This window comes from Schistocerca nitens, chromosome 9 (assembly GCF_023898315.1).
Source record: "Schistocerca nitens isolate TAMUIC-IGC-003100 chromosome 9, iqSchNite1.1, whole genome shotgun sequence".
Taxonomy (NCBI): domain Eukaryota; kingdom Metazoa; phylum Arthropoda; class Insecta; order Orthoptera; family Acrididae; genus Schistocerca; species Schistocerca nitens.
The window spans coordinates 55,219,925-55,243,485 of record NC_064622.1 but is presented as its reverse complement, the minus strand read 5'-3'; the positions used below and the strand labels follow the sequence as shown (position 1 = coordinate 55,243,485).

The 23,561-nt window shown below is 40.3% G+C and overlaps 1 protein-coding gene across 3 annotated transcripts in view; it reads right to left on the bottom strand.

Annotated features, from left to right (window-relative positions):
* LOC126203342 (protein angel homolog 2) overlaps positions 1 to 23,561 on the bottom strand; it is a 184,639-nt gene that overhangs the window by 10,905 nt on the left and 150,173 nt on the right. For all 3 annotated transcript variants that reach the window (XM_049937628.1, XM_049937629.1, XM_049937627.1), the window contains one exon: positions 22,187 to 22,318. In XM_049937628.1, coding sequence (XP_049793585.1) covers positions 22,187 to 22,318 — 132 coding nt within the window. The remainder of the gene's footprint in view (positions 1 to 22,186; positions 22,319 to 23,561) is intronic.

The window sequence follows — 23,561 nt, the reverse complement described above, 5'->3', positions numbered from 1 at the left end:
AATTACCCGAAACCTTTGACAACGTGTCTGGCGGAATGGCTTGACATGCAGATGAGATGTACTGCTTCAGCTGTTCAATTGTTTCTGGATTCTGGCGGTACACCTGGTCTTTCAAGTGTCCCCACAGAAAGAAGTCACAGGGGTTCATGTCTGGCGAATAGGGAGGCCAATCCACGCCGCCTCCTGTATGTTTCGGATAGCCCAAAGCAATCACACGATCATCGAAATATTCATTCAGGAAATTAAAGACGTCGGCCTTGCGATGTGGCCGGGCACCATCTTGCATAAACCACGAGGTGTTCGCAGTGTCGTCTAAGGCAGTTTGTACCGCCACAAATTCACGAAGAATGTCCAGATAGCGTGATGCAGTAATCGTTTCGGATCTGAAAAATGGGCCAATGATTCCTTTGGAAGAAATGGCGGCCCAGACCAGTACTTTTTGAGGATGCAGGGACAATGGGACTGCAACATGGGGCTTTTCAGTTCCCCATACGCGCCAGTTCTGTTTATTGACGAAGCCGTCCAGGTAAAAATAAGCTTCGTCAGTAAACCAAATGCTGCCCACATGCATATCGCCGTCATCAATCCTGTGCACTATATCGGTAGCGAATGTCTCTCGTGCAGCAATGGTAGCGGCGCTGAGGGGTTGCCGCGTTTGAATTTTGTATGGATAGAGGTGTAAACTCTGGCGCATGAGACGATACGTGGACGTTGGCGTCATTTGGACCGCAGCTGCAACACGGCGAACGGAAACCCGAGGTCGCTGTTGGATCACCTGCTGCACTAGCTGCGCGTTGCCCTCTGTGGTTGCCGTACGCGGTCGCCCTACCTTTCCAGCACGTTCATCCGTCACGTTCCCAGTCCGTTGAAATTTTGCAAACAGATCCTTTATTGTATCGCTTTTCGGTCCTTTGGTTACATTAAACCTCTGTTGAAAACTTCGTCTTGTTGCAACAACACTGTGTTCTAGGCGGTGGAATTCCAACACCAGAAAAATCATCTGTTCTAAGGAATAAACCATGTTGTCCACAGCACACTTGCACGTTGTGAACAGCACACGCTTACAGCAGAAAGACGACGTACAGAATGGCGCACCCACAGACTGCGTTGTCTTCTATATCTTTCACATCACTTGCAGCGCCATCTGTTGTTGAAAATTGTAACTACTGTAATTTCGAAAGTTTGTCCGCCTGAAAATGTACTGTTGTCCCAAGCATATTGCAACAAACGGTGTATTTCTATCGCTGCTCGTTTAGTTTTTATTGCCGTTTCAAATATACCGGTCATTTTTGAAACACCCTGTAGCAGTCTTGGCAAACATGTAGACCTTAGTTACAGGAGAAGTTTGATTAATATCACATCACCAGCATTTTTAAGCTCAGTGTTTTTCTGAATGAAGCAATTTGTGGGTTTAAGGCCTATGTGTAATGATTTCATGAAAGGTTATCAGATAGTGATGATGGGGCAGGGAACAGCTGGGGTAGGGCAAGGTGTACAGCATATGTGGTGCCCCCATGGAAGATAGCTGCCCTAACTGGTAACATAAATATGAGCATGGGTGTCCTATTCCAGTGGCATGATCAGCCGTCTTTGCAGTTCTGTAAGACGATTCCATTTGGAGTTGGGGATGGTACTGACTGACTGCTGACTGGGCGCGCATTGTGCTAGTGTCGGTGGGATTTATCAGGAGATGGGAACTAGACAAACATGGCCTGCTCCTCAACAGAACTGGAAAAGGAGATTGGTGGAGTTAATTATTAATATAGCAGCTGGGTGTGAGGCCACACAATGTCAAATACCTACTGTTATGGGTAGGAAGACTATGCATTTTTTGGAATATATCATGACAAAAGGATCCCCTCCCTTAAAAGTGCAGCAACCAGTTAAGAGATTTCTAAAATGTACACATGACAGACAGAATTCACCACACTGGTGTGCACAAACACCACAGAAATTTTCTCAGCATTATCTAAGCAGTCTATTAAAAACAAAGAACGCCAGATTGAAGTTGAATTCCAGTATTTGAACAGCATGGTGGTATGCACTACAGTGCCTTGGTGTAGGCCTTGATAACAGGGTGTCCAGCGATTTTTTTTTTTTTTTTTAAGTACCGGGATCTGACAACGAATTAGATGTAACATGTAATTTGAACAAAAAACACAGGAAAATTACACAGTTCATGTCACCAACACACGTTTGACATCAACCGCAATAACTATTCAGACAGACAGATCGTAGCTGCACTAGTTTTTGACGGTACATAAAGCAAGTTGGGGGCACAGAAAACAGTGCAGTCATTGTTGTAATGCAGAACTGGAGCGATATATCTGACGTCCAGAAGGGCATGATCATTGGCTTTCGGGCCAAGAGTGGAAGCACTTCCGATACGGCTAAGTTTGTAGACTACTCCCTTGCTGCTGCCATGGTTAAAGAATACCATGCATGGCAAAATGGCGCTGTCCAAACTGGAGTTGAGGTGACAGTGGTGCACGAAAGGCCATAGATGACATGGCCGAATGATGGCTGTGGAAACTTGTAAGGGCGAACAGACATGCGACTGTTGAGCAACTGACATCTTACATGAACCATGGGCCTACCAACAGTGTCTCCTCAACAATCACTCAGCAGATGTTGCTGTGTATGGGCCTCTGCAGCAGAACCCTATTTCATACAACTATGCATACTGCTGTTCACTGGTGACGAAGGCTGGAATTTGCATGCCATTACAGCAATTGGATGTCAACTGTGTGGTGACACATGGCCTTTTTAGATGAATCTAGTTTTATGCTCCAATGGATAGATGGCTGTTGCTGGGTACAGGGTGGGCGAGTGTTATCCAATGTCAGAATGTTTTTGTTGCTCTTCTTGGGTCATCTCATCGTTATAGAGGGCACAATGGATCAACACAAGTGTGTGTCTATTCTTGGAGACCATACTCAGGCTTTTGACAGGTGGTCCATTAATGTGACTGGACAGTGCAGAATGAGACTAGGTCACAAAGAAAGTAAAACAGTTGTTGGAGCACACATATATAAAACAAAGAACACTGCCTATCTTTGTAAAAAAATTACACTGTTTACATAGAGATTTCAGAATAAAATCTGAAGACCATTTGAACAAAACTATTATGGAAGAAACAGTAATAGACTTGTCTGATATGGGCATTTATTTATTTCTCAAGTAAAGATCTGCTGTGTTATTATATAGCACATTGTACATTGTGTGATTTTACAAGTTATATCATACAAATTCCGTTTTATTACTAGTTCATTTTTTTGTTGGAATTTTTTCAAAAGGGTAACATAAAACAATAGACACACGCATATGCACAGTTTTGTTTAAACTTGTTGCTAACTTAGATAATGATAATAAATAAGATACATAATATGCTGTGATGTATTTTAAATTAAAATTAAAAGTGTATTTGATGGAAGAAACAAGAGATGGAAATTTGATTTAGATATGATGTGACAGTTCTTCTCTTTATACCTTCTGTGTGTATGGTTACGTCTGTACCATATGTTGTCTTGGTAGTGGTAATACTTAATGTAATGATTAGTTCAGTTACAATATTTTTTCAAACTTAAGATAACAGTGGAGATTGAGAGTTGATTTAAAATGTCGTAGTCAGCTGCATCAGGTGCGAGGGCTCAGTAAAACTTTGATCTAGACACACCTGATGCAGTGAAAGAAGAAGAAATGTCAGATCTTCAGATACTGTTACATACTATGAAATGGTATAACAAACAGATACATACACAGTTTTCTTTTCAGACTGATTCAATTTAGTATTGTGGAGACTTCGCTTACTTTTGCTATGTTTGTATGTTTATCTTGTCTTCACTTCCTGTGTGTGATATGGCATACGAGTTTGTGTCTGTGTTGTTTACTATGTACTGCTGATCAGTCTGATGTAGAGCCTGTCTTATTCTAGTGTACGGTTTCTCCTGTTTGTATGCCGCATGTAGTGTTCACGATACTGTATCTGCAATGTTGTTTATAGAGTTCCAGTCATCTTGTCCAAATATATGGACATTAAGTGACATCACAAGCAGGTAGTTTTTAGTGACAGAACTACTACTTGAGCACGAGAAACCTCTCTCATAGTGCTGTATCCTGCAAAAAGTGCACATAAGTCTGAGTTCGCCGAGTGCAGTGTCACCACACGTGTGTACTTTAATCAGCCACCCACTCTATCTGTGCGGGCCAGCCACTAGAGACCGCCTGTAGGAAGCACGCACATGACATGGTCCCCGCTATTCTGTCTACCGGCAACTTGTGCCTATGTATATGTGGAGCAGTCCCATGCCTCACACTCACTATGTTCTTTTTGTTTGTACAGCTCACATCAGTTGTTCTGTGTGTCACTTATGTTGCACCTTATGTACGATTCTTTTATCTTGATACATATGGAGTCACAAGAGGCTTATTTCTATTGTTCAGAGGTTTATGAATAAAGCCATATTTGTGTTACTCGGATCAGTTTCATGTATTACTTGGTTACTACACTCCGCACTTTCCATTAGTTTGTCTTTATAGTTTGTAGTGCTCTTAGCTTTTCTCTACTCATTTTATTCTTCCTCTCAGTTTCATTTGAGGACTTCCGAGCTGTCCTATTCTCTGCTACTGTTCAATGTATCTATCATGTGCATTTCAGAAGTTGTGGGTTACCTGCCGTGTGACAGTTACAGATCAGCAGCCCCAGTGACACCAACCACATTGCCAACACCACGAATGGCTATGAGAAACACTTCAGTCAAATTTAGGACCAGACTTGAGCTGTCAGAGAAACCTCTTTCATGGTTAGCATCACCAGGGAACAGAATGCATGCAACCTTGATAAATCTCTTCTCATTTACAAGTCCAATCTCGCCACTAATGGCCATCATACAGAACTGATTTATGCAAACCCGATCATCATCAAATTCTTTAAGGATTTCTTTCGCTGACATGATCTCTACTATACTCTGGAGTTCATGGGCAATGGCGTCGGCCTAATGACCACCAAAGCAATTTAAGGTAGTTAGCTGTGCTGATGCTATGCCTAACTGTCTCTTCTTATGGTCGGTGTTAATTTCCACTTCTGGGATTGAACATGGTATGCCCTTCACAAGAAAATAATCCAGGGGTGATTTACCCGTAATTTTATATACCATACTCTTCAAAAATGTAAGGCATTCATTCCAAAATGCCAAGATATCTTTCTTTGATATGTCACATTGACCCAGAGCTTTCTTGGCTTTTACCTGATGTCCACTTTCCGAGGTTACAATTGATTTTGTTATTGTTCAGATGTAGCATGGAGAGCTGTATCAAACGAGTCTCAGCAACATTGTTCAGATATGTTTTGAAGCTGGTCTTGTGACGAAGCAAGCTGGGATAATTTTAATTCCCCTCTTGTTTTGTCATCTGCCTCCTTAAAATTCATTTCTTCATTTTGATTTAATTAACATTGACATACATGAGTATAATCTGTATTTTCATAAAAGAGAAAGATTGGTCCTCAGTTTTGAAGGATAGAACACCAGATCCAATTCTGTGTTTAGTTTTATGTATGTAATTGATTTTTCTAATTCCTTTTGACTATTCCTGGTTAGTATCGTTTGTTATAGGGTGAAATCAGTGATTGTTTCTTAACTTAAATTCTATTGTTGACGCATAAACAAGTACAAATTCTGTAATAATTGTAAACATTTGGAAGACAACTTAAATTCTATTGTTGACGCATAAACAAGTACAAATTCTGTAATAATTGTAAACATTTGGAAGATGAAGTACTAGTAATCTTAAAGTATCTATTTAGCTCTATTGAAAAACATGTTAGCAAAATAAGCCCTTCATTAATTCCAAGGTAATTAACAGTTTTGTCTAAAGTATTGTTTGTGTAACTACATTTGTTAATTTCATGATTCAAACAAATAATTCGGCCTAAACTTCATAGTAGAAGAAACTGTTAAAAAGACACAATTTTTCGATGTATTCAGTTAATTGAGTGAGTTAAGTTTTAATTGTAATTTCTGTAAATTTAACTTCGAACAATGTGTAGTTTCAGTAACGATTATTGTGATGATATATAAGGACGTGATTTTTGGTCACACGACAGTCAGTCCACGGCCGAGTTTCTGATGAGTAACCTATGTTGGTTAGAACAACAACAATGCTTCAAATTAACTGTGGAATAAGTGTTAAACAATTAGGCCATGTGTAAAAATAGTGACAGTGTCTGCTCCATTCGTACCCGATTATTCTTAAAGAACTGTGAACTTTGTTGTTAGGTTTTACTGCTCACAGCTGTTCAACAGTAAACTATCGTAGCAGTATGTGGAGTTTCGCCTGCTAACTATTAATGAGGCTTATCGAAGGTTAAATAATAGTGCACTGGTCATATAACTGTGTATTATTAGTGGGTTGTGAACAGTGAAATTAAAGTACTGTGACACACAACAGTGCACCTGTTGGCTCAATCATTTAAAGTAGTCAGTGTCGGAATCCAAACAACCCAATTTTCAGCCAGTACATCGACACCAAGGTCAACAATCAACAAACGGAGAAATAAAAGCAGGTGGGACAACCACTGTCTGTTTCTACAAACTTCTGGCTGGACAATTTTTCTCACTAATTCTCTGACTATGGATTGGAGATAATTATTGAGGAATAGAGTGAAGGGAGCATCTGATTTAAATGAAGTCATAAACAATTCAATCTGATCAGCCAGTCTCAAAAAAGGTGAGATGAACTATCAGCATCCTTCCCCTCAAGGACTTAGCCCAGGGGCAGGAAGGAACCCTGCACGTGCGTGGTGCACTTGCTCGTGTGCAGTTAACAGGTGTTCTGCGTGCACACAGGGGCAAGCTAGCCACCCACTTCTCTCCCCTACCCACCATTCCGTCTCTCCGCTCCTTCCTCCGAAATGCGTTTTGTTTCCTAGCTTGCTTTATTGAATGAAGGAATAAGGTTAGTAGGAGTGCTTGAAAGAAATCGTGGTTTGAAGAGTACCTATTACCTATGATACGTTTTATTTAATAATCATAGGTAGAGTTTACAATATGTTTAATGTCTGGAACAAAATTTCTGTATACAGACAAACGCAAACAGTTACGTAAATTTTCATCACTGATGTTCGCTCTTCACCGAGACTTATTAATTTTCATAACAGAAAAAATCTCTCACAAACGTATGTCGAGCCAAACATTGACACTATCTTCGCGGCTTCATAATGGAGACGATAAAACTCTTGCTGTGGAAAGTCGTGATAAAAGTCTATTACACGTCTTGCCAAAAGGAACTTGTCTCTCAGATGAGAATTACACTATAGATCTATTAATTCCATTTGAAAACTGGGATGAATATCATCTACAGATCTACAGAAACAGCAAATGGTCTCGAGAACCATTCAAAAGCTTGGGATAAAAATGATATATCCCCAAATTGCTTGAGAAATTCCTCTTTTATTGCACTAAGTACAGAAACATATTCTTTGCAATTCTGTTCTCGCACAGTAGACAGAGAAGGGAAATGCACTGCATTCCCTGACGAGAGCTTTAGTTCCCTCAGCTCAAGCTTGCTAGTGAAAGCTTGCACCTTTTCAGCCATTTCAAAAATTAGCTGATTTTCTCTTTGCAAACTTGTGTTCAATGCATTCATGTGTCTGGTAATGTCCACTAAAAATGCAAGGTCGGCAACCCACTCTGGATCTTCTAACTTGGGATTGTACCTTCCTTTGTCCTTTAAAAACTGATTTATTGGTATTCTCAGCTCAAAAAATCTTTTGAGTACATTACCGCGGCTAAGCCAGCGGCCTTCGCTGTGGTATGGTATGTCATCGTACTCTTCCCCCATTTCAGCTAAATATGTGTGAAACTGTCTGTGTGTCAGCCCGTGGTATCTCAAATACTTAACTGCCCGAATAACCACTTGCATGACGTCCCCCAGTTTTGCTGCTTTTACACAGAGTACTTCTTGGTGCAAAATGCAGTGGATGCTGTACAATGATTCTTCTGTATGCTGTAGCTTTTTTCTTAGTAATCCAACAAATCCCATTTGTTTCCCTTTCATTGCAGGTGTTCTGTCTGTTGTCACTGACACCAAACGTTCCCAGTTTAAGCCGGCTGAATCTACAGCTTCTTCAATGGCTTTTAGTATGTGGCGGTCGTGCCTTTTAAAGATATCATATCTAAAAAATCCTCTGTTATGTGCAGAGCAGTGTCCACGCCACGGACATAAACCACTAACTGCGCGGTGTCTGAAATATCTGTGGGCTCATGAAGTGTGATGGAAAATTCAATAAACTCCTGCACCGCACTCCTTAATTGACGGTAAACATCACCTGCCATGGGACTTATACGACGGCTTACAGTCCGCGGAGAAAGAATGATAGCTCGAAACTGATTTGCATTCAGTGGGCAAAGTAAATCAGCGCGTTGTTGATGCACTCCTTTATAAACTCATCTTCAGCAAATGGTTTTCCAGCTCTTGCTATATTAATCGCAATCTTATAACTTGCATATACCGCTGGGCTATCATTGTTGTCGTCCTGAAAAATTGAAAACAGTGCTCCATAAAATGTTAAATCAGTTAGATGAGAGACATGACAAAAGAAAGTCGCAGATCTCTCATGACAACATCAACTTACATCAGATTCATCTCGTATCGTCAGATCGCTCTTCTTAAGCTCAGTCAATTTCCCCACCAGCTCAGAATCCGACAATAAATTGTACTCGCCCTTGTAAAATTTATTATAATGGCGTTCAATACTAAACTTCCGCTGACCAGTGAGAATACTGCTACATATTAAACATTTTGAATTTTCCTTTTTAAAAGATAGCAAATCTCCACATCTCTGTTCCCTTGATTCACTCTGCATTTTCCAGTTCTTGAAATACAACGTTCACTACGTAGAGGTCGCTTTGCATCAACATCCACAGCGTAGCCTGGTATTACACTGCCGCAACCTGCCAGCTGTCGCCACTGCCCCAGTTGACGATTGCACAGGATCAGCACACATGCAGTGCTGTGCGCTCATGAGCCGCGTGCAACGTTTGCCCGCCCCTGACTTAGCCTATACAACCCAGTAGCTATGGCTCATAGTAATTCCAGTAGTGCCTTCGATTTTGCTTTTACCTACTTTGGTTCCTTCTTTACTCTTTCTACTTCCTTTAAACAATTTTAAACACTCATTAATATGTGCTGAATTCAAACTGACACCATTTTATTTTACAACCACCAAACAGCTCAAAACTTCTGTGGGAAAACAGAGGTGCTAGTAATTTTGCTGAAATCAGCTTGTCAGGAGGAAATTTTTTAAATCAGATTATAAGGCTTTCAGTAGCTGAACAATATTCTGACCAACTCCAGTACAACCTGTCTTAAAGTCACCAAATGTCTGAAAGTACAAAACCATGGGACCATTTGGATTATCCTCAACATTGAGCTGGTTTTCCAGCTCTCTTAGGAACACCTTATTAAGATTAGGGCCATCCATGGGCACATGAACAGCCTGCCTTTTCAAGATTTTCTCACAGTGGATGAACCTGCCTCAAATTCATCAACCATATCTTTTGCAGCACTTGAAATCAAAATAAGTGGAATGTGGTACCTTCCAAAACATGGCCCAACAAACTATTCTCAAAATGTACAAACAGATCAAACTCGATCACGACCATGAAACACACTGAGTGAGGTGGCGCACTGGACTCCCATCCGGGAGGACGATGGTTAAAACCTGCATCTGGCCAACCTTATTCAGGTTTTCCATGATTTCCCTAAATAGCTTGAGGCAAATGCCGAGATGGTTCCTTTGAAAGGGCACAGTCAACTTCCTTCCCCATCCTTTCCTAATCAGAATCAGATGACCTCACTGTTTGGTCCCCTACCCCAAATCAACAATGCAACTACCGTAGCACAGCAGCAACAATTTCCTGTAGGTGTTTAGTGAAAAATGGCTCCAGTCCGAACATAATTTTCTGTTTACTTTTGAAGCTGCATTTTGGAGTCAATATTACTGTCTGGGAACACATCTGGAAAGCTGCAAATGTCCTGAGAAGATTGGTGTCTCACAGCAGCCAACAAATCAAATGGATCTCTACCTTCACCATGGCATCCCTCTGCACATAATCTAACATCGTCAGATCTCATCCAGAAGATTTTATAGTAGGTGCTTCATGCAATTGCCTCAGGGTAACACCTGGTTGCTGTGACACACCACAACTCCCTGCCTGTGCTGCAGTAAACTAAAAATACATGGAAACTAATAAGTACTACTTTTCTTCACAGAAAATGATAGTTTTATTTTTCAGTGCACTTGTCGAATCAAAGGCACTGTCAAGATTGTCCTTTCCATTGTTGGAACTGACGATCAGCTGAGTGTAACTAGAGATGGCAGGCAGCACCACAGGGGCTAGGTCTGGTGCAGCAGCATTGGAGCCTGGCTATTTGCTTTGATTAACATAGATAAAGATGATGTGACCTTCCTAGTTGTCTCAAGCCCAGCATGCTTCTTTCCCTTGCATGTCTGGACAAGGTCTGCTTGCTTATATGGCTAAGTGACAAGTTGGTTTTACAGCACGTATGTCCCCATGAATAGCACGGTTTTAGAAAGCATTGTTCATGCGAAACTCAGCTTGCCCTTTTCTCATGTGATATATTGTGAACAATGGGTGAAGGCCAACACGCAGAGTCCGTATTTATAGATTTCCAGAAAGCATTTGACGTGGTGCCCCATTGCAGGATGTTAATGAAGGTACAAGCAAATGGAATAAGTTCACAGATATATAAGTGACCCAAAGGTTTCTTAAATAATAGAACCCAGTACGTTGACCTCAATGGTGAGTTTTCATCAGAGACAAGTGTATCATCAGGAGAGCCCCAGGGAAGTGAGGTAGGACCGCCGCTGTTCTCTATATACACAGTTGATTTGGTGGACAGGGTGGATGCAATCTGTGGTTGTTTGCTGATGATGCTGTGATGTATGGTAAGGTGTCATAGTTGAGTGACTGTAGGAAGATACAAGACAACTTAGAAAAAAATTCCAATTGGTGTGAATGGCAGCTAGCCCTAAACGTGGAAAAATGTAAGTTAATGCAGATGGTTAGAAAGATCAAACCTGTAATGTTTGGATATAGTATTACTAAAGTCCTACTTGACACAGTCAAGTCGTTTAAATGTCTGGCCATAATGTTGCAAAACAATATGAAGAGGAACGAGCATGTGAGAACTGTGGTAGGGAAGGCGAATGGTCGACTTTGGTTTACTGGGAGAATTTTAGGAAAGAGTGGTTCACCTGTAAAGCGGACCTATTCTTGACTACTGCTCAGACCGAAGGGACACATCGAAGCAATTCATAGGCGGGCTGCTACATTTGTTACTGGCAGGTTTGAACAACACAAGTGTTACGGACATGCTTTGGAAACCCAAATTGGAATCCCTGGAGAGATGGCGATGTTTTTCAAGGAACACTGTTGAGAAAATTTAGAGAAATGGGATTAAAAGCTGACTCTCGAATGATTCTACTGCTGTCAACATACATTGCACGTAAGGACCACAAAGATAAGAAACAAAAAATTATCGCTCATGTGGAGGCATATGGACAGTTGTTTCTCCCTCGCTCTATTTGCGAGTGGAACAGGAAAGGAAATGTCAAGTAGTGGTGCAGGGTACACTCCAACATGCTCCATATGGTGGCTTGCAGAGTATCTATGCAGATGTAGATGTAGCATGAACCAAACACTGAGTTTTTAAGACACATGTTCTGCAATCCACCAAAATTCTGGATCCTCAGTCTACCATCCCTCCCACTCTCAGCCCAGCCTCTTCCTCATCCCCACCAGGTTGCCTCTCCCATCATGTACTGCTGTTCATAGTCTGGCTTCAGTTGTCAGAAGAGACTGTGGTCATGTGTGTGTGTGTGGGGGGGGGGGGGGGGGGTATTTTTGACCAAGGCCTTGTTGGCCAAACACTTATTGTGTGACGGCCTTTTGTTGTGCCTATCTGTGACTCAGTATCTCCGCTATATGGTAAGTGGCAGCTATCCTTTTCATAATATTGTTACATTCCCTCTTGGATTTTCCATTGTTTAATGTATATTTTGAGCTATTTATTTTCTTTGTATTATGATGACACATCCTACATCATTGTGAGAAGATCCCTAGATGAATGAATCAAAGTTGGACAATGGTGTGTTCTCAGGATTAAGTTCTGTCTAATAATGGATGAAGTCTTTTCAGATTTCTCAGGAATTACTGTTTTTCAGCCATTGTCATGGCAACATGCTATGTAGACAGGCTTCAAGGACAACAAGACTTCGAACAAGCGAACATATTAGAGAGAGAGAGAGAGAGAGAGAGAGAGAGAGAGAGAGAGAGAGCACTTCTGTCATTACCAAAAAGAAACTGGTTGTTCACAGATTCACAAATCAGATATCCCTCTTAGCTCTCCTCGTGCTACCGGTATTTCCCCTTTCCTAAAGTTTTTACCTCATACCCATATGATTTGCATAGTATCCTAAAATTTATGCTTTATAGTCTCAATTTAAGACTAAGTCTTTCTGCAGTCTGTTCATTCAGTCACATTACTTTTCAAACAATCTTTCACCAAACATTTCTCACATTAACACTGTAAAAGGAACACACTATTTTCAATAGTTTTCTTAAAATGAGAGGAAAACTTCTTCACATCTGGATGCACAGATGATTAAGGTCTTATTAAAGAGCTTAATTTATCATAGTCTAAAACTGTGAGTCCCAATCACAACAGATAATTTCTACTATGATTTCAAGTGACATACTGTTACATACAAAAGTTCAATTCATTGATTCCGAATATACACCCTGCTCAAAAGAATTAGGAGAACATGACTTTGGGATCTACCATACTCCACTGGGCAATAATTGAGCACCGTGTATTTCATCAACTTTCTCCCGGGTGAAAATACACTTTTTCCGTGTTAAGTGATAGTATACCTTTCCTCAGAAGTGTAAAACTTGTCAATCCTTTGAATAGTTATGGTTCATCCACCGGTGTACAATTTTCTGGAACTTTAGAAAACTTGGGGGGGGGGGGGGGGGCGCATATTTTGGAAAGATCTTTCATGTGCAGCAATAGGTACACTGCATATTTTCGTATTACAAAAGTATAAATTCAAATTCCACCAAACACTGCATGATACTTTCCGAAACATTAAAATCGAGATGGCGATGTACTAGTGTAAGTCAGTCATCGCTCATGTCACGTGATCTCACCAGCTGAGGACGGCAGATATTCAGACCATAGGACAAGTGATGTAGTCAGCCAATAGCAATATCACTGTTAAGGAGCGCAAACACACAGATAGGAAAAGTAATGGCTTAAATTAATATACACAGTGTTGCTACAAGAAAAGGAAAGCTTACACATATAATATTGGTCTCTAAGCTTAATAAGCTGCAAGAGATGCTAAGCTTTTACATATAATGTTTATCGTTTTTGCACGAGTTAAAATTTAAGATACATCACACAAATGTGCCAGTAAAATTTGTAATAACGGCGTAGATGTCTGATCTGGGCTCAAAATTCTTCTAAATGGTTGTCCTCAAAGAGTTGATTTTTTAATGACAGCAAAATGCTCTGTGATTTAAGAAATTCATCGTACATTCTTGCACATAGTTCAACTTGTGTAAAAGGAAATTTACTTTGAAAGTAATGCTTTTCAAACAACCATTCGCAATATTTTCCTGTGACCTGTTAGAAACAGGTTTGTCTCAGCAGTTGCCAGAGAGTGCCAGATAACAGGTGGCAATGCACTTGGGCAGCTACGATGACGCAGGAAGCCCATATAAATATCTTACATTATGTCACAAAAGAAGCAAGACATCAGACATTACTCCAAGAGCATCAGAATTTTGTGAACAATACTAAAATGCATAATTCGGCTTAAAGTGCACATTTGTATGTCCAAATTTGGATGTAAACTTTCTTGGAGTACCAGTACTGTATTATCCCATGTTTGGTTCTTATTATGGCTTAATGCCACATGTGCTAGAAGATGAAAATGTTCACTTGAAATGCAACGAACAGTTGAAACTAGCCATTAGTGGGGAATTAAACACTTCGTTTCAAGTAAACTGACTGCCTCAGCAGCATAGATTAATAAAAGCCAAATTTCTTAAGCAAACCAACAAAAATAATTTCATTGTTCTGCAAGGCGATTAATGCTCGACTGTCAGAAAGGTGGAAATAAAATAAAATCTGAAACTAAAAACATATTCTGACTTCCGTAATTATGTGAATGTATTTTAATTCACTTGATTGCTCCCAGCCACAGAAATCCGTTTTGTTTTCATTTGACGTGAGAGCAGTAAACAAAGAGGAAACAGGAAAAATCACTAAATGTAAACACTGGTCATGTGGAGACTACCCACCTCCCTACTACAACTCAGACTGCTCTCTGCATCAGCTCCGGATCAACGATATTATCAAACTGTGGCAATACTAGATAGTGGCAGCCCCACCACCTTCCCTCGAGCGTTTGAGGTAGTAGGGGAAAAAAAAAGTTAATAATAATAATAACAATAATAATAGTTGACTTTTCGAAAATATGTCAATTTTGTAGTGAATATCTTTCTGAAGAGTCTGGTACATAAAACATGTGCGTTCGATGAAATTTCAGACATGTTACTTTGTCTTAAGCGTGCCAAAGTGCAGTGCCACGCCTCTTCACACAGCATCTACATCTACATCTACATTCATACTCCGCAAGCCACCCAACGGTGTGTGGCGGAGGGCACCTTACGTGCCACTGTCATTACCTCCCTTTCCTGTTCCAGTCGCGTATGGTTCGCGGGAAGAACGACTGTCTGAAAGCCTCCGTGCGCGCTCTAATCTCTCTAATTTTACATTCGTGATCTCCTCGGGAGGTATAAGTAGGGGGAAGCAATATACTCGATACCTCATCCAGAAACGCACCCTCCCGAAACCTGGCGAGCAAGCTACACCGCGATGTAGAGCGCCTCTCTTGCAAAGTCTGCCACTTGAGTTTATTAAACATCTCCGTAACGCTATCACGGTTACCAAATAACCCTGTGACGAAACGCGCCGCTCTTCTTTGGATCTTCTCTATCTCCTCCGTCAACCCGATCTGGTACGGATCCCACACTGATGAGCAATACTCAAGTATAGGTCGAACGAGTGTTTTGTAAGCCACCTCCTTTGTTGCTGGACTACATTTTCTAAGCACTCTCCCAATGAATCTCAACCTGGTACCCGCCTTACCAATAATTAATTTTATATGATCATTCCACTTCAAATCGTTCCGCATGCTTACTCCCAGATATTTTACAGAAGTAACTGCTACCAGTGTTTGTTCCGCTATCATATAATCATACAATAAAGGATCCTTCTTTCTATGTATTCGCAATACATTACATTTGTCTATGTTAAGGGACAGTTGCCACTCCCTGCACCAAATGCCCATCCGCTGCAGATCTTCCTGCATTTCGCTACAATTTTCTAATGCTGCAACTTCTCTGTATACTACAGCATCATCCGCGAAAAGCCGCATGGAACTTCCGACACTATCTACTAGGTCATTTATATATATTGTGAAAAGCAATGGTCCCATAAAACTCCCCTGTGGCACGCCAGAGGTTACCTTAACGTCTGTAGACGTCTCTCCATTGATAACAACATGCTGTGTTCTGTTTGCTAAAAACTCTTCAATCCAGCCACACAGCTGGTCTGATATTCCGTAGGCTCTTACTTTGTTTATCAGGCGACAGTGCGGAACTGTATCGAACGCCTTCCGGAAGTCAAGAAATATAGCATCTACCTGGGAGCCTGTATCTAATATTTTCTGGGTTTCATGAACAAATAACGCGAGTTGGGTCTCACACGATCGCTGTTTCCGGAATCCATGTTGATTCCTACATAGTAGATTCTGGGTTTCCAAAAACGACATGATACTCGAGCAAAAACCATGTTCTAAAATTCTACAACAGATCGACGTCAGAGATATAGGTCTATAGTTTTGCACATCTGCTCGACGACCCTTCTTGAAGACTGGGACTACCTGTGCTCTTTTCCAATCATTTGGAACCCTCCGTTCCTCTAGAGACTTGCGGTACACAGCTGTTAGAAGGGGGGCAAGTTCTTTCGCGTACTCTGTGTAGAATCGAATTGGTATCCCGTCAGGTCCAGTGGACTTTCCTCTGTTGAGTGATTCCAGTTGCTTTTCTATTCCTTGGACACTTATTTCGATGTCAGCCATTTTTTCGTTTGTGCGAGGATTTAGAGAAGGAACTGCAGTGCGGTCTTCCTCTGTGAAACAGCTTTGGAAAAAGGTGTTTAGTATTTCAGCTTTACGCGTGTCATCCTCTGTTTCAATGCCATCATCATCCCGGAGTGTCTGGATATGCTGTTTCGAGCCACTTACTGATTTAACGTAAGACCAGAACTTCCTAGGATTTTCTGTCAAGTCTGTACATAGAATTTTACTTTCGAATTCACTGAACGTTTCTCGCATAGCCCTCCTTACGCTAACTTTGACATCGCTTAGCTTCTGTTTCTCTGAGAGGTTTTGGCTGCGTTTAAACTTGGAGTGAAGCTCTCTTTGCTTTCGCAGTAGTTTCCTAACTTTGTTGTTGTACCACAGTGGGTTTTTCCCGTCCCTCACAGTTTTACTCGGCACGTACCTGTCTAAAACGCATTTTACGATTGCCTTGAACTTTTTCCATAAACACTCAACATTGTCAGTGTCGGAACAGAAATTTTCATTTTGATCATTCTTCTACCGCACGTCACTGTATTTCGCTCTGTGGAATTCAAACGTGTAATATTTTGTAATGGCTGCCATCAAACTACGTTTAGGACAGTGGAAATTAAAATGTCCTGTAGTGCTTCTCCTGCTTCCAGTTGGCCGGTCTGACATTCTCCCCCCCCCCCCCCCCCCCCCCCCCCCCCTCTTTTTAAAAAAAGAAAAACACTCACAATTACTGGGTGGGATTATTTGTAACTGGGAGAACAAGAACGCTTCAGAGGAGGAGGAGGAGGAGGAGGAGGAGGAGGAGATTAGTGTTTAACGTCCCGTCGACAACGACGTCATTAGAGACGGAGCGCAAGCTCGGGTGAGGGAAGGATGGGGAAGGAAATCGGCCGTGCCCTTTCAAAGGAACCATCCCGGCATTTGCCTGAAGCGATTTAGGGAAATCACGGAAAACCTAAATCAGGATGGCCGGAGACGGGATTGAACCGTCGTCCTCCCGAACGCTTCAGAAAATTTGCACTTTTTATTAGCTAATAACTTATGTTTTGTATGACATAAAATTAAATATAGGATACATAAAACCAGTAAAGACAAGAGACAAGCAAGCAGTACACATTTCTTCAATCCTCAAGACCTAGAATTTTTTCTCTCTAATTTTGCCTCAGCTTTACATGGCATGCTTTTCTTTCTGGGGAAGAATCTATTACCTGATCAAAGTTCGTCAAACGTTTTGCTGCATGAAAAAAAGGAAATGTCCTTGTCCAATACTGAAAAAGCTTTTAATACAAATAGTACCCCAGACTGGTTTGGTTTCTCGATCTGATTACATATAATTTGTCACTCTGCTAGAAAACGAAATTAGCCTGTCTAATATTGCGGCAACTGTAACACACACCAAATAAATAAGACTGTTTTGGCACAAATGGTCATTTTTATAACACCACAGAATGTAATTCACAAAGTACCAATGTCAAATGCCTATTAGGCCTACTACAAGCAAAAAGCTTTATGTTAGGAAGCAGTTTCACAATTAATTCATATGCTCCAGATTCTCAAGCGTGAGATTGAAAAGTAGTAGTACGAAATTTTTATATGAATTTGGAATCGTCATACTCTTCCATAATTTGAGTGATGTCCCTGTTTCGCTCATTCTAACAATCAATCTTGGCATCACTAATTCTGTAACTATACCTGACAGTGTGAAAACTTATTCTTTGATTAACTTTACTAACCCTGCCACAGTCACCCGTTTAGTTATCCCGTGTTTATTCTCTGGTTAGGCGTTATTACAAGTTCTTACAATGCGTTTTCCATGCTACTCCCAGAATAGAACTTAGGCGGCTGCTAGCCAGGGACTGTACAACTGGTCTTTACTAGTGTAGCAGTCTGGCAGGAAATTTTCTGTCATTTTCTTCGATACACCGAAAAGATAATATGTAATCTTTTTAACCTGTTATTCCTGTTAGTTGTTTATTTCCACTCTGGTAGTCTAAATCCATGGATTTTGCTAGTAATTATAACAACGCTGGTCATCCGCAAATCCAGAAAACCAAATAAACAAACAGCGATTGGCATTCACCCGTTCGGCTTTACTCCACTCAGGTCATATGGCCCTGTCCGCTTTTGTCTGCAGGAAAGTTTATTTCTAGATACAACATGGATTCCCCTGGCATAGACATAACGTATACTACGCATGCATTAAAAAATGTTCAAAAACCAACAGGGATGCATTTCAAAATCACATGAATAATCAATAACCAACGTACGCTTGTTGCTAGGCGCTTTGTGAAATAATGTTTTTTTTCCCTCAAAAATATGAATTTGGCACCCCTACCCCCACCACCTCCTACACCAGGGCCTATTGCACATGCATGAATCTGGCAGCTTGCGCGCGCCAGTAAAGTTTTTCCAGGCAGCATCTGGCTGCTTGCTGCTACTGCTTATTCAGCTAACAGCAACACTTCTGTGGCCAAAAGCAGGAGAAGGTACTACTCATAAGCAACTCAGCTGCACATGTTCAAGAGCCCACTTGCAACTGCTCAAATGAATCTAATGTAAACAATTGTGTCGTCACGCTCATCGGAGGCAATTTGGTGTTCTGAAGCATAGCACCGTCTTTATAAAGCCTTTGACACATTTTGTTGTTGTCAGACACTTGTATGAACGCTGTGTTTTATTGCTGTATATGGCGCATTTCCTTGGCAACTTAAGTTTTATTTTTATTTATTTTTTCTCTTGTTCATGTTTTATTGTTGCAGTATTATTCTGCAGTAGTGGACTACAGTAATAACCTTTGTTAGAGTATTGGTTCTTACCAGGCAAAATTACAAAAATTTAACTGAAAACTAAAACAATGAAAAATTCTTGGACTTCTAAAAAATTCGCGGGTTTTTCCCGGTTTTCTCCCGGATGAAAAAATTTCCGGGTTTTTCCCGGATCTCCCGGTTCGTATACACCCTGTCATTATATCCTTGATCATTTACATAAAAAGAACTCAAATGTCCACAGGTGTCTAAAACAAAGTGGAAATAATCATTCATACAGTCTTCCTGTACACTTTTCATTGGACTTTGAGAGCTTCAGTGACACGTATAACATTTGTGAGAGTGTATCACTGTCTGAAACATAAATGGCATGTTCTGTATAAATCTACAGACGTCACCCTCTGGTATCCATTTTGATTCTTCAATGAGGTCCATGAGAATTCTTGGAGAGTCTGTGGTGGGACAAGAGGACCACGAACATGTCCGGGGTCACCATTGTAGGCAGCACCCATCACATGGTCCAACAGGATCTGTTTAACATACTGCCTGGTTGTAAGGCAACCATGAACAATGACAAGATCGGCATGACTGTCAATGCTGAAGCCTCCCCACATCATCACAGAACTTGGAAATTTGTTGATTTCCTGGACAACATTTGGCAGGTAATGCTCACCATGCAGTTTCTGCACACTAACATGGCCATCACCTTGGGTCATCAGAGGATATCTAAACTTGCCTGTGGATAACACGTTTTGTCAGTGATGAAGTTGCCAGTTGACATGGGAATCGCAGAACTGAAGGTGAACTGTGAGATAATGATGTGTCAAGTAGTATAATCTTGCAGGACATTTGGATCGCAAAGTCCTTTCTTGTAATCTTTTCATTACAGTCTGATCAGACTCATTGGCTCCAGTGGCCTTTTGAAACTTTCTTCTGGAATTTTCTTCCAGTGTTCTGGTGGTATCTGTACGACGCCAAAAAGCAGATACAGTCAGGTATCAGTCTTCACATGGGGTTTTAATGCGCTAGCAACCTTGTCCAACTTGGGAGATAAAGAAATAGCATCAAATTTCCGTCCAATTTCACTGTTGCCAGCATTCTCAAAAATTTTCGAAAAAGTAATGTACAGTCGTCTTTATAAACATCTTATCTCAAATAACGTACTGTCAAAGTCACAGTTTGGATTTCTAAAAGGTTCTGATATTGAGAAGGCTATCTACACTTACAGTGAAAATGTGCTTAATTCATTAGACAAAAAATTGCAGGCAACTGGTATATTTTGTGATCTGTCAAAGGCATTTGACTGTGTAAATCACAATATCCTTTTAAGTAAACTAGAATATTATAGTATAACAGGAAATGCTGCAAAATGGTTCAAATCTTATATCTCTGACAGGAAACAAAGGGTGTTATTAGGAAAGAGACATGTATCAAGTTATCAGGCATCATCCAACTGGGAACTAATTACATATGGGGTCCCACAAGGTTCCATTTTGGGGCCTTTACCTTTTCTTGTGTGTATCAATGACCTTTCATCAGTAACATTACCAGATGCCAAGTTTGTTTTGTTTGCCGATGATACAAACATTGAATTAATAGCAAATCAAGTGTAGTCTTAGAAAGATCAGCCAATAAAATATTTGTGGACATTAATCACTGGTTCCTAGCCAATTCTTTGTCACTAAACTTTGAAAAAACACACTACATGCAGTTCAGAACTTGTAAGGGGTGTCCCAAGAGTATATGTCTAACATACGATGACAAGAAGATAGAAGAAGTGGACAGTGTTAAATTCTTGGGATTACAGCTTGATAATAAATTCAACTGGGAGGAGCACACCACAGAACTGCTGAAGCGTCTTAACAAATCTCTGTTTGCAATGCGAATTTTGTCAGACATAGGGGATATAAAAATGAAAAAGCTGGCATACTATGCTTACTTTCATTCCATAATGTCATATGGGATTATTTTTTGGGGTAATTCATCAAGCCAAGCTAAAGTTTTCTGGGCACAAAAATGTGCAGTGAGAGTTATATGTGGTGTGAACTCAAGAACATCCTGCAGAAGCCTGTTTAGGGAACTAGGGATACTAACTACTGCTTCCCAATATATTTATTCCTTAATGAAATTTGTCATTAAAAATATATCACTTTTTCAAACTAACAGCTCAATTCATGGAATCTATACTAGAAATAAGAATAATCTTCACAAGGATTTAAAGTCACTTAGTCTTGTACAAAAAGGTGTGCATTATTCAGGAACACACATTTTCAATAACTTGCCAGCAGCCACAAAAAGCTTAACAACCAATGAAATTCAGTTTAAGAGAAGCCTAAAGGATTTATTGGTGGCCAACTCCTTCTACTCCATTGATGAATTTCTTAGTAAAACCAACTGATTTGTATATAAGTACAACATAACTTCGGCACCATTTCAGTGCAGTAATGTGTTCATTGTAAATAAGTGTTGCAGTAGTTGTATTAACTTATAAATAAATAAAAAACTTTTTTATTTTAAATTCAGTGCATTAGTATTTGTAAAATGACTCTTAGTGTTCATTAAACAATGACGATCATTCCACTTGGGACCTGTGGAATGGTACATTAGCTTATTTGTTTTAGTTGTAAATATTTCTCATGTATTGTTGTTTATCTGACATGTTCCACATCCTGGAGGACCTCCTCACTATGGATCAATTGGAATGAAAGTAAATCTAATCTAATCTAATCTTGCATATTGATCTGTCTCCCTGTAGCGTTTCCACAACCTATGGATGACACATGGTTAGGTGTTGGCCTTTGCAGTAACATGACCAAAGGTCCATCCTTTTTGGATCAAACAGACCACCCTTGCAACCTGCACTGCATTAAGATGTTGCATTGCATGTGCTTGGTTGAATACAATGTCCACAAATGACAACTGCCATCAGTGTACCTCACTAGAAAACACTGAGACATGAGTAATTGCTTCATTCCTTTGGGTCACCTACCACTGTAATGCATAACACAGCCAATATACACTGTTGGCCACACTGAAAGCAGAGATCTCAAGTCATTCAATAAGACTACAGGTAGCACCTGTATAAAAATAGATTTGACTTACTGGGTGTTGATAAAAGTGTTTCCCTAATTCTTTTGAACAGCTTATTTGGCATTAAGGAGGAGGAAATATGAGAAAATGTATTACCAACCTGTAAAATATATAGTCCACAGAGCACCAACCATTTTGATATGTTGTTGCCTCTGCCATATCAGAGTTGAGTTTCCCATGTGAATATACTGAGCGTAGCTTGAAAGGATGAGAGAGAGTTCCTGTTCCAAATCTGCGAATGGAATACAAAGAACAAAAGTAAAGAAATAATTTTACTGTAATGGACATATGTTAAACTGTTTCAAAAACAGCACACACACTGCTGCAGAATAAAAGATCCATTCTAATAGTATGTGAATTTATGTACTACTTTGTTTGGCTCAATCCATATCCGTCCAGTTTTTGCCTACAGTTTTACTTCCTTCATGTGCACGACTGCTTATCATGAACCAAATATTTGCAAAGAAACAACTACTGATTGATTTTTCCATCTCTTCTTGGTAGCCAAAGAAAAACAAAAAAATCTAGCGGGCATGACTGATGAAGCTTTTAGTTTTTAATATCTAATAATGGAACTGACACTGTCTTGTCCATGACAAGCGTCATAGTAATGTTTCTGGCAACAGATTCCATCTACATTAACAATTTTTTTTTAAATTAAGTGTTTCAGACATTCAACAGTGGAAAAATACTCCTATTGGAGCACAAAAATGATGACTATGTTACTATTTAAAAGACTCTGACAAAACTGGGAAACCAGCTTCCACAATGCTCATTCAACCTTCCTCACCAAATTTTTGGCATGTGAACATATTGGCATTCTTTCAACATAGAAATAGAACATTATAAATCCTTTTACCCAGTCCTTCTGCACAGTTCATACTAAGCAACCCACACTCACTGCCACTGTCTATATGTCCCCCCCCCCCCCCCTCTGCCTCCTTTTTCTCCCACTGATTTACAGTATAACCCTATGCCATCACCTCCTCTCTCACTTACACTGTCTCCTTTTGTCTTTCTTCCCCACTGCCACTGTCTCTACCGCACATCAACAGCTGAAAAATTCTGGGAGAGTCCATCTGTTTTTCCCTATATACCAGGGGTGGCCCTGAATTCAGCTCATAGGCCATGCCCCAGCACGAGTGCCAAAGCGCTCAACATGGCCAGCAGCCCCCCCCCCCCCCCCCCCAAAGGTCAAACTACACTGTCTGAGCGTGAGGAGTGGGAAGAAGAGAAACTGTGAACACACCATATTTAAATGGCAGTGCAATAGCACTGCAATAAAACTTAAAAACTTTGTTTTATATTTCACATTTCGCAACAGCATAGATCACAAACAAACAAAAATTATCAGTATTATTTAGTTATCTTCGTTGCAATGAAGACATAATATAATCTAATATTTATCTGATACAAACTGTCAGCATACCAACAGACACAATCAGTTTCACGAATGTTCAAATATGGGTTGCCAG